The sequence below is a fragment of the Mirounga leonina genome, unplaced genomic scaffold, assembly GCF_011800145.1.
Source record: "Mirounga leonina isolate KUSES-001 unplaced genomic scaffold, KU_Mleo_1.0 Mir_177, whole genome shotgun sequence".
Classification (NCBI taxonomy): domain Eukaryota; kingdom Metazoa; phylum Chordata; class Mammalia; order Carnivora; family Phocidae; genus Mirounga; species Mirounga leonina.
In genome coordinates, this window is record NW_023270459.1 from 6605618 (window position 1) to 6618501 (window position 12884).

General features: G+C 43.7%; 1 protein-coding gene across 1 annotated transcript in view; it reads right to left on the minus strand.

Moving 5' to 3' along the window:
- The window catches only part of TDRD12 (tudor domain containing 12), a 67284-nt gene that overhangs the window by 10264 nt on the left and 44136 nt on the right, over positions 1–12884 (minus strand). The window contains exons 19-24 of the mRNA XM_035023513.1: positions 11747–11864; positions 11020–11159; positions 10667–10887; positions 8497–8596; positions 2168–2355; positions 1258–1468 (exon numbers count right to left, since the gene is read on the minus strand). Of these exons, the coding sequence (XP_034879404.1) occupies positions 1258–1468; positions 2168–2355; positions 8497–8596; positions 10667–10887; positions 11020–11159; positions 11747–11864 (978 nt within the window). The remainder of the gene's footprint in view (positions 1–1257; positions 1469–2167; positions 2356–8496; positions 8597–10666; positions 10888–11019; positions 11160–11746; positions 11865–12884) is intronic.

A 12884-nucleotide genomic window follows, 5' to 3' on the forward strand; every position in this document is an offset into this window, starting at 1 on the left:
CGTGGACAAGGGTAATTAACAGGGGAGCTGAATAAGGACAGAGGCAAATGGCACCTCTGGACCCCCCAGGCTGCATGCTCCCCATTGCGGCCATGTGTCCTAGCTCTCCTCTGTGAACAACAAGTCTGTCTCTGGAAGCTCACTGAGCCTGAAGAGACCCTGGAGCTGAGGGGCCCCCGGCTTCCATGTACCCTGTCCCGAGCACATGGCTGATGTTTGTCTCAAGCAGGGCCCCAGCAGACCCGACGTGCCAGAGTACTCCTTCAGGCCCATTTCCACTCCTGTAAAGCAGACAGGAGGGAGCTGGCTCATCACAATTAGATGCTTCCATCCCCCTTGAACCTTGCACAGTCATTTTAAAGAATACACATGGGAGAAACTTGCCCCCTTTTCCAGAGGCCCCTCTTTAAGAAATACTTGTGGTTGATCGTCTTGACAGACCAAACGTTTCTTGAAGACAAGAACCATGACCTTCTTGCTAATGGCTACATCCCCAGAGCCCAACGGTACCAGACCACAGGGACACTCTGAATACTTTGCAGAAGGAAAAAAAACCACTATTTAATAAGGAGTATTTTTAATGGACCTCTAACAGCAGTGTCGTGTGTTCATCCTGTATTGTGAAAACACTCACCTGTTTAATCCCTGGACCATGTCTGACCTTGTTTATAACCCAAACTGTTTTTACTTTGCCAACTGCAAAGTCCTATTAATTGGATTTTATGAAATTTAACCCTCCTTTGAAGAATCAAGCGCATCGTTAGGAAGAAGACTCACTGCTCTGCTGATGAGCGGGACCAGCTGTCTGGCAAGCCATGGAAGCCCACCTGGGGCGGCTCTTTCGTGTACTGTGTGTTCTCTCCACCTTCGGTGCCTCATCTGGTCTATGTAGGGAAATCCTAGGGACTCTTCCTGAAGGGCCCAGAGGAAATGCCCTTCCTGTGCTCTCTTTCCTTGCCCGGCCTCCCAACCCCAGGGGAATGAGCTGGCCTCTGCCTCCATTTGATGGGGGTACCCACTTGGGGCTCACACTGTTTCCTCCCAAGCTGGCAGCCAACTTATTTCATCGTGATGCGTAGCTTATACCAATTCTAAGACTGTGAGCACTAATGATGACGACGACCAGCCGGGCGAGGGTCTTTAACTGTCAGGAACCATGAGGCTTCTTAGCCAAACTTAATACTCTAAATTTAAATACACCTCGATTCTGTGTATATTCTGAAAGTCAACAAAGTACAAAAAGCCAAAATAACTTACCTTTGGATTCCACTCAACTTCATTGTCAGCGGGTTTCACTCTGCAAACAATGAACTCCACCGCCTGGGGGGGCAGAGCGTGGAAATTTTCCGGAAGATGCAGCAGCTGGTCTCTCGGGACGAGTCCAGTCCGGCCTTCATCTATAAACTTCACAAGGACACTGTCTGGACCCCAGGTGTCTTCTTTTTGGCTCAGCTCCAGCACCTCAACCCTGGAGAACCACCGTAGCTTTAGTGTAACACAGAGATCCCAAAGGAAAATCATCTCTGCCTCCCCACCTACTCATTAAATCCAAGAAGACTCCAAACTGCAAAGTTCTTTTCCATACTAGAAATAAAAATTAGCTCGAGCCCCTAAGAACACTCAGAATGGCTTATTCGAGTACACGGAAGTATAAAGAATGTGTACTACTTTTGACTAGAGTAAACCCCTTTATCGGACAACACGATGAAAATCAACTCAGTGAAGTGAAGTTTCCACATTTCTCGGTCGAGCCTACCCCGAGCGGAGCCGGAAGCGGCACGGGAACACCGACCGCACAGCCTACGTCATCCCGCCACGGCTCAGCCTGCTCATCTGTGAGAGGGGACCCCATCTCACGGCAATCACATGAGCGTGGAGTGAGGCGGAGACGTCTATGTAGGCGGCACAGGGACAGCTCTGGAAGCGTGACACCGCCTTCCGTGCCCTGTGCTCAGGAGCCAGGAGCCCAGGGCCAGGGGAGTGTCAGGTGCAGAGCCTCATCGGGCGGCTGGGGGGACACGACGCTGCCACCCCCCCGCCCACCCAGGGGCCAGGCTACATCCGCGCACACCGGGGCAGATGGACACGGGTGCAAACAGGGATTCGATACCACTGAAAGGTGCCTCCTGTTTCACAACTCTTAAGATGAAATACATAGACCTCTTACCTGTGATAAAGTGTTTTTTCTGCTAATCCATATAATCCGAGTTTCTCCACCTTTTCAACAGTCGTTTTATTGCTGTTACCCTTAAAATACTCATTCATTTCAGCATTAAGAGTTGCATAAAGATCCACTTGTTTATCAATTATACGACCAAAATAATGCGTTGCATTCGAAATATAAAAGGGTATTATCTGAAAAATAATCAGCAAACATATTCAGAAAACAAACTCAATCTAAACCAAAAAGCTATCTGCAGAATCAGCCCCTGACCTAAGAGCCCACAGTGCGCCGACAGGGATGGAAACGTGAACCAGGAAACTGGCCGGCACACGACAGAACCTTCCTGTACCCACAGAGGGCTGTGGTTTCCCTTTAAATCTAAAGGAAAACTTTCTGTTAATCTATTTTAAAACTTTATTATTAATTGTGTTTGTTTACTCCATACCGCACTTTATAAAAATCATTCTTAAATAGCATCCCTTTCTCTTGAGCTCTTTCTGCTCTTTGTTCCCGTAACAAGCAGTCTATTTTGCGTAGGAGGCGCTAGGGATAGGAGATAAGCCACGTCCTACGGACAGATGGGCCGCAGCCAGCATGTGGTCAAGGCAGACAACTCTTCACAGGCGAGGGTATGCAGGGTGGCTGGTGTGCGAGGGGCAGTGTCGGCGTGCACGTGTGTTAGCGAGAGCGCGGAGAAGGCACTGCAGACCCGGAACAGCCTGCATGAAGGCGGGGAGTGGTGAGCTGCCCCAGCAGAGGCCAGGGCAGAGGAGTCACCTGCTGGGAAGGCAGAGGGGGCAGTGCTGACTGGGAGGCAAGCAGGCTAGAAGGCAGGGGTGAGGTCACCCCTTGTGATCAATCTCACAGGCTGACAGCCCCTAGCCCTCCTCTGTGGCACCCGAGCCCCCCTGCTTGCTGTTCCCCCACTCTCACCGCCAATGAGCTCTGCCCGGTGCCACAACACGCCACATTAACTCCTACCTCAGGGACTCGCTGCTTCCTCTCCCCGGAACAGTCTTCCCCAGGTTTTCCATGGCCGGATCCTTATCCTTTGGCCCTCGGTGCAGCTGCCCCTCAGAGAGTGCCTCCCTGCCCATAATCCCCACAGGCCCTCTGGCACTTTGGTGCATTTCACCTTCTCCAGAGCACGTGTCACCATCTTTCCCACTCACCTGTTCCAGAAAAACCCCCGAAATGTGCCCAGAAAACCCCCAGTCCTGGGCACACAGGTTTTTTTTCCAGCCATACCGCCCCCTAGGCCCCAACTGTTTTGACTCCACTCTCATGAGCAGTCCTGTACATAACTAATTCACTCTGTTACAGTCACAGGATATGAGGTAAGGACATAAAAATCAACTGCATTTCTAAACAATCAGAAAATGAAGTTCAAAGAAAAATAACATTAGCATCTAAAAACATGAAATGCCAGGAATAAAGTTAACACAGTGAGGACAAGATCAGTCTACTGAAAAGTATAACACATTGCTTAGAGAAATTAAAGGTGACCTAGATGAAGTGACAAATATACCATGTTAATGGACAAGACTCGGTATTGTTTTGTTTTATTTTTAAAGATTTTATTTATTTGACAGAGAGAGACACAGCGAGAGAGGGAACACAAGCAGGGGGGGTGGGGGAGGGAGAAGCAGGCTTCCCGCAGAGCAGGGAGCCTGATGCGGGGCTTGATCCCAGAACCCTGGGACCATGACCTGAGCCGAAGGCAGGCGCTTAACGACTGAGCCACCCAGGTGCCCCCAAGACTTGGTATTGTTAAAATGTCAATTCTTCCATATTAATCTACAGACTCAATGCAATGCCACTCAAAATCCCATCAGGCTTCTAAGTACAAACTAGCAGGCTGATTCTAAAATTCTCTATGGATATGCAAAGGAATAGTCAGAAGGATATTGAAGAAGATGGGCAAATTGGAAGGCATCCCTACCAGTCTCCAGGATTACTTACAAAGCTACAGCAATCAAGCCAATGTGGTACCACTTAAGGGTAGACAAAGAGACCAAGGAATAGAATGAAGAATTCAGAATTCACAAATACTGTCTCTTAATTTATGTCAAAGGTGCCAATGTAATTAAGGGTGAAAGGAAGGTCTTTATAATAAATGATGCTGGAGCAACCAATTATCCATAAGGAAAAAACTTTCTCCTTACCCACACCACGCACACACAAAAATTAATTTGAAATGGATTATAGACCTAAATGTAAAACCATAAAACTTCTAGAATAAAAAAAATAAGAAGACTCTTTGCAACCTTAGGAGAGGCAAAGATTTCTTATGGCATAAAAAGAACAAAATGTAAAATAAAAAAGTGATACAGAAGGCTTCATCAAAATTAAAGACTTCCGCTTTTCAACCGAGGGAAAATATTTGCAATATATCTGACAAGGCATATCCATAATCTACAAAGAACTCTTAAAACTCAACAAGACAAACAACCCAAATTTAAAAAATGGGCAGAAACTGTCAACAGAGAGTTCCTAAGAGAGATACAAAGGGCTAAATAAGCAGTGAAAAGGGGTCCAAGATTCTTTATCACCAGAGAAATGCAAATAAATATCCATGCAAGTGCAACAGAGTGGCAAAAACTAAAGACTGAGAACACCACGTACTGAGAATGTGGACCCACTGGCCCTCTCACGTGCAGCACTGGTGAAAATGTAAAATGGTGCAAATTGTTTGGCAGATTCTTACACACACAGATTCTTACCCTATGACACAGCATTTCCACTACATCTCACCCAAGAGGAATGAAGAGGTAGGTCTGAAAAGACTTGTAAGCCAGAAGAAGCTCAGAGCATCCAGAAACTGCAAACAACCCAAATGTCCATCAGCTTGTGAACACACAGACAAACTGTAGCATAGCAACATAACGGAATCCTGCTCAACAACGAGAAAGACAACACAGGTGAATCTCAGAAGCGGTACGCTACCTAACAGAAATCAGACTCCAAACACTACCTACTGTATGATTCCATTAAAATGAAAATCTAGTAAAGACAGAGCTCTAGCGGCAGAAAGCAGGTCCGGTGGCTGCCGGGAGTGGGGGTTGGGATGAGGACTGACCGCAACAGACCAGGAGAGACCTTTTTGGGGTCACGAAAATGTTCGTATCTTCACTGTGGTGGTGGCTACATGGCTGTATGTATTTCTCAAAACTCAACGAACTGTACACTTCTAACTAGGGATTTTTATTGTACGTAAACTGTACCTCAATACAGCCAATTAGAAGTGGGGGTCTGGTTAGACAGGGTCTGGGAAAGTGGCAGCAGCAAAGTGTCATACGTTTTGACTCTGAATCTCCACATAAAGACAGAGCAATGAGATGGCAAAACCAAATACCAGGGATATACTTTGCAACAGAACTAATTGACAAAATATCACCACAGACCCCCGAATAAAAGCAGATGAGGAAAATAACAAAAGAGAAAATCAAGGTGACCTTGGGTTTCACGATGACCCTGTGGATAGGCCAAAAGCACAATCCATGAACGAAACAACTGGAAAGCTGGACGTCATTAAAATTAAAAACTTCTGCTCTGTAAGACTATAAGGAGAACAAAGAGACAAGCCACAGACCGGGAGACAATTTTTGCAAAACATATTTCTGAGAAAGGACTGGTGTCCAAAATCTACAAAGAACTCTTAAAACTCAACCATAAGAAAACAGACGAACCAATTAAAACATGGGCAAAAAAACCTGGACAACTCACCAAAGACGACATATGGGTGACAAATAAGCACATGAAAAGATGCTCAACATCAGCAGGGAATTGCAAATTAAAACACTGAGATACCACTCCACACCTACTCCAACAACTAGAATCCAAAACACCGACAATGGCACATACTGGCGAGGGCAGGAGAGCCAGGAGCTCGCACTCTTTGCCGACTGGAATGCAATCGGAGCAAAACAGTTTCACTGTACAATCCAACAATCACACTCCTTAGTATTACCCAAGTTGAGTTGACAACTCATGAGTCCACAAAAACTGCCACATGAATATTTCCCATAGCCTTATTCATAACTGCCAAAACTCGGAAGCAACCAAGATGTCCCTCAATAGGTAAATGGATAAACTGGTATATTCTGCAATAAAAAATGACCTACGAAGATAAGAGGATGTGGAGGAACCTCAAATGCGTATTGCTAAATGAAAGAAGCCAGTTTAAAAAACCTGTGTATTGTATAGTTCCAATTCTATGACATTCTGGAAAAGGCGAAATAATGGGACGGTAAAGTCTTGGTGACGACCTGGAGTTCCAGGGAAGAGGGGAAGGGTGGAGCATGGGGGACTTGCAAGCAGTGTAAGAATTATGTGATACCGTCACAGTGGAGAGGTGTCACTATGCATTTGGCAAAATCCCTAGAATGTGCACTACAGGGAGTGAATCTCAATGTGAACTACTGACTTTAGTTAATAATAATGTTATCAATATTGGTTCAGCAACTGTCACTCATGCACCACACTAATGCAAGATGTTAATAATAGGGGGAATTTTGGGGGGGGATGGTAGAGGGAACTCTGTATTTTCTGCTCAAATTTTCTATAAACCTAAACTGTTCTAAAAAATAAACATCAGTTAATTTAAACAACAAAATAGCAGATGAACGAAACCCAGCCAGATCACAAAGCCTGCATGGTGTCACTACCTGATGGAGCCAGACACAGGGGAAGTCTGTGAGCGGCAACAGGTACTCACTGGAAATACGGGGCAGGGGGACGAGAGCAGCTGAGCCTGGAGGCTTTCATGCACTCCAACAACGGGCGAAGCCTGGAGCCCTGTGGAGTCTCGAACTGTCCATCCAAAGACACCAGATATGAGGGAAGAGAAGGGCCAGACGCAAGTGGGGAGGGAAACGGGGCCAGAAGATCTTAACAATCTCAGAACTGATGTCTCCTTTTTTTCTTTTTTTTTTTTATAAGAAACGGAAACGAGAATTCTAAAATTCTAAAAGTCACCCTGACCCACACCTCCTTCTAAAATTTAAGGAAAATATATTTTATCTAAAAAGGAGCCGTAGCAAAGTATCAAAGTCAGATCCCATATTAAATCATAACAAAAAAGAGAATAAGGACAGTAACAGTCCCTACAGATAATGAGAGCCACTAGAAAAGATGTATCCACAAGACAGACCAAAACTGTACCCATCCATTTCAAAACAAGCTACCTTTCCTCTCGTTCATTAAGAAAATAATGGGGTACTTGGCTGCCTCAGTGGAGCATGTGACTCTTGATCTCAGGGTTGTGAGTTCAAGCCTCATGTTGGGCATAGAGATTACTTAAAAAAAATCTTTAAAAAATTATAAAAGAGATACATATATGATAAATGATATGTACAAAAGAACAACCTAAATTTTAAAAAAAACTCAGAAAGGAGGTGACAGAACTAGGAAGAAAGAATGGTGCAAATGAACAGAACAGATCTGCCTTAGGAAAAAGGGAAGGCAGAAACGAGAGCAATCTTGAACTCAAGAAGAAAGGAAGAAATATTAAAAAGAATTCAAAAGAAAGTGACACACTCTTAACTCAGTAATTTTATCTACATTTCAGAATTTTCCTCAAAGGAATAATCATGGATTTTTTTTTGAAAGATTTTATTTATTTATTTGAGAGAGAGAGAATGAGAGAGAGCACATGAGACGGGGAAGGGTCAGAGGGAGAAGCAGACTCCCTGCCGAGCAGGGAGCCCGATGCGGGACTCGATCCAGGGACTCCAGGATCATGACCTGAGCCGAAGGCAGTCGCTTAACCAACTGAGCCACCCAGGCGCCCAATCATGGATGTTTTGAAAAGATGTGCTATCATTGCATTATTTTTAATGGTCCCCATTCCCAGATGGAAATAACTTTCTGAAAATATAACTAAAAAGCCTCTTAACCATTGAAGTGGTTTATCTATTTTCCCGATTTGACTTTGGTTTTCTAAATAAACTAGGGTCTTGTAATAAGGCACCTTATAAGGATCCATGCCTATCGTCAGGTTAATGGCGGTTCATTAAGAGTGTCGTAATTATCCTGCTGCTTTAGAATGAAGCATGTTAAGGGATGCTTCAGTGCTCAGTCGGTTGAGTGGCCAACTCTTGGTTTCGGCTCAGGTCATGATCTCAGGATTCTGGGACTGAGCCCCGTGTCAGGCTCCACACTCAGCAGGGGGATCTGCTTGAGGATTCCCTCTCCCTCTGCCTCTCCACCCCACACTCACGTGCTCACACACTCGCTCGCTCTCAGATAAATAAAGCAATCTAAAAGAAAAAAAATGAAATACATTCATTAAAATGATCATTAATCATTGAACAAAGTGCAGCAGAACATACTTTGATGTATCCAAATGTTGGTAGAGTTTGATTGGATAATTTCCTTGGCATATCTATTTCTGGATTAACATGGTGTCTATCAGGACAGATCCTTTTGTCTCTGAAAAAAAATAACTGGATTTTAAAAACAAAAACAATACTTTTTTTAACATGAATTTCAAACTATTCTTCAGGAAAATTAATCTATAATTGAAATCAGAGGACCTTTACTCTAAATACTTTAAAGTAACCATATTAAATAATTCAGATGACACAACATGCACATTAGTGAAAAGAGGTCCTAAAATTTAATTAACACTGAATAAACTTAAAGAGTTACTCCATTATTTCTCAAGACATTCTGAAAATGAACAAAATGTACTTCCAAAATAAAGACTCTGCATCAGAAATTTATCACCACAACCCAAAACAAAGGCTAATAATTAACCTCTAAACCAGAAGTCATGCTGTAACCCAAACTGAGTAACAGTTAAACCTCTGGTTTCAAAAGTCAATAGCATAATCAAAATTGCCACTAATAACCTGTTTAATGTACCATAGTTCAAAAAAGTTAAAGTCAACAGTTATCTTAAAATGAAGCTCAATCCAATTGATACACATCAGACATCTCCTACCCAGTCCCAGCGATCACTGGTCAAGCGCTGGCATCATGTCTGGATCGGTGAGAAGGCCCCCCATGACTGTTGAGATACCCATGCTCTCCAAACTGATTTATAGTATCAATGCACATGCTACCGAAAGTCAGGTAATGTTCCTGAGGAAACTGACAAGCCTATTCCAAAATGTATGTGGAGATGCAGTTGACTTAAAATAGCCAAAACCACCTTGATGAAGAGCAAAGTTGGAGAACTTACAAACCAGATTCCAGGACTCACTAGAACATAAGCTACAGTGAGAAAATGCAGTACCAGTGTAAGGACAAAGAGACCAAAGTAACACAGAGTCCACGTGTGGACCTCATACACTGGTTTATGTGGTGGTCATAAACATCATCTGGTTTATGTCAAAGGCACCAATTCAGGGAGAACACAGTGATGTTTTAAGTAAAGGATACCAGAGCAAGTGATTATCCACACAGGAAAAAGTAATCCTTGCCCCGTATCTCACACTGTACACAAACATTAACTCACCCTAGATTACACTGAAGTGTGAAAACAGTCTATAAAGCTTTTAGAAGAAAACAGAGAAGAGTGTCTTCATGACCTAGAGATCAGCAAGTATTTCTTACATTAAGGACACAAAGTAACATCAACCAGGAAATACTTCATCAAAATTAAAAATGTCCACTCCTCAAAAGATTCTTACAAGAGCGGAAAGGCAAGCCATGGACTGGGAAGAGATCTTCTCTAGGCACATCTCTGACAAAGCAGTTATATCTAGAAGGAATAAAGTACTCCCACAAACCAATAAGAAAAAGGGTAACACCCAATGTCAAAAATGGGCAAAAGACCTGAACGGGCACCTCACAAGAGGCTGGTCAAATGTCCCACAGGCATGTGAAAAGACACTCATCATTAATTACTTGGGAAATCAGATGGAAACCACGGTGTGACACTCTCCCCCAGCTGTGTCAGGGAGGGTATGGGGCCACTCAGCTCTCGCATACACGGCTGATGGGATTGTGAAACAGTCACACGCCTCCAAAAAGTTACACGTGTGCTCACCCCGTGACTCAGCCATCCCATGCCAAAGTCTAGCTTCCAAAGAAGCGGGTGCATGTTTCCACAGAAAGACACGTGCAGGAGTGTTCACAGCAGCTTCATACGTAATAGCCAAAAGCTGGAAACAATTCGCAGGCCCATCAACAGGAGAATGGATACATACACTGTGATATATTTATACAACAGAATACTGTGCCACTAAATAGATAAATCCATCCATTGGATCCATGCAGGAACACAGATGAATGTCGCAGACAGTAGGCTGAATGTACAACTCCATTTATATAAAGTTGGAAAACGAGCAAAATTCATCAATGTGGATAGACAGTGGGGGGCGGTTACTTCTAGGGGGAGGGCAGACTGGGAAGGAGCATGGGGGCAGCTCTAGGGTGTCTCCCAGAGGCGGGCGGTGGTGTGAATCGTGCGTACATACGTGAAGGTCATCCAGCAATAAACGCATCACTGTGCCCTTTACTGTACATTTCAATTTTTTTAAAAAAATGGCTTACTTGCAAAAACCAAAAGCCTTAAGATACGGACAAAGAGGCCTTCTGGCTTTTTTATCTTCTTTGGCTTCCAGAACCCCGGCAGTAAACTCATACAGCTCCGAGGGAATCTTGGCATCTGCCCGCTCCAGGTAGCGCAGGACGCCGACCGCGTGGCACGCATTCCTCTCTGTCAGCAGCAACACGGATTTGGTCTTCTTATCTCCCTGTTCCGCAGGAGAACCCTTAAAATCGGGAGTGAATAAAGGCAACAGGTCATCCATCCCAGTCTAAATGACGAAACTTTGTGGACTCTGCATTTGTCATTGCACAGATAATGCCGGAGAATATTTAAAGATCAAGAAAGTTCATCAGACCTGCTCGGTGGAACTCTGAAAACGACCAGACATGCAGTACAGGCGTCCACCAAAGATTTTGGGGGAGGAAGGAAAGCTGAAGTGGATCACACACGTGGCATCAGTGATGGTCAGGAGTGGTATGCAATCATCCGTTAAGGCTGCGGAGAAGGAGCCGGCAGTCACAAACGAGGCTGTGGTTTTCCTGCACTTACTACAGAGCAGTTCCGGGAACCGGACTTGAGCACAGTTCTCTACTGCATCTCACTTCTTAGATGCCAACAAACTTCTTCCCCATTTGTTTCCCCAAAATGTCACACACAGCCCAGTGATGACGTTCCAGAGAAAAGTGGTTCCCCTCATTTTAGCTTGGAAAATGCTTCTTTCTATTACAAATCTAGGCTGCCCATCAATCTTTCACTTATTTCATACATTGTGATTTTTCGATCTCTAACATCAGATTTCACAACCATCTGTGACAGATTTCATCACAGGCACACACACGTTTATGTTCCGCCTGGAACCCCAGGGAGAAGGCCTACACTCAGAGCTCCGCAGGTCCCTGCCTTCACCTCGACACCAAAATCTTGGCGGAGTTTAACCTTCATTCTGAAATTAACATTACTAATAAATTCTCAGTAAATCGGAAATGATGAGAAACTGGGAGACTAGCTATACAAATAAACTGAAGACATGATTCCTATTAGCTCAGCCTTCTCTAAATGGAAGTAGAAATTAAAACACTTACCTAATACAATGTGAGAGCCAGAACTTAACTTCTTCTTCCACTGTTCTAAAACACTTTTTAAATTAAAAACCATTTCTTTATGCATTTTCAAGCAAAATATTGAACTGCTTTCTACTACCTAAAGATGAAACCAAATAGGCCAGTTCACAGTCAGGAACATAAGCTTGAAGTTAATTGTTCCATCAATAACTATCAGTATAAAACATTTAAAATTATCTGTGAGGGTATTACCTCATTGATCCACAAATTATAAGAACAAGATGATTGTAAACTGAAACAAATATATTTCTAAAATTCTATACTTTGTATCTAAAAACTTGCTTAAGTGAAAAACATTTTGCTAAAACTACTCTTTTTAAATAATGCATGCATACACAGATGTGTGCATATATATGTACACACACAATCAAATTTATGTGCCAACGTCACATTTTTTCATGACACCTCTAGTTCATCATTGCTGAAAGATGGATGTAGTACTGATTCTTATATTTTTAAAATTTTTTTATAGAACCTTTTTTTAAAAAGATTTCTGTATTTGAGAGGGAGCATGTGGGGGGGGTGCAAAGGGAGAGGGAGAGAGAATCCCATGCAGACTCCCCATGAGCACGGAGCCTGACGCAGACTCCCCACTGAGCATGGAGCCTGACGCGGGGCTCAATCTCAGGACCTGAGATTACGACCTGAGCCAAAACCAAGAGTTGGAAGCCTAACTGACTGCACCATCCAGGCGCTCCTGATTCTTACATTTTAATTTGTATTTGGCTTCATTTCTACATTTTACTATTTATGTAGCTTTAGATTAAATAAATCCGTAGCCAATTTAGTTGGCTGTTCTGGCCACGTGATCTATCTCTTGGTGTTACGGTCCCTACTTTTTTAAAGAGGGTACAGAAGTCCCTGGCATTTCTTTATGAATGGGATCCTTTTAATGACAAAACACAGAGCACTGGCCCCCTTAGGGAACATCTGCTTCCTTGGAAAGGCTGGTCCCACCTACTTGGCTCCTCCCTCAAGGTCAGGCCTCCCGCTGTCCTCATTGTTATGCATACTCCACAGCACTAGCCACCCCTTCTTCAGACTCTTGATCAGCTTGTAACGTTTTATCCCGTCAAATATTTAACTACCGATAATTCTC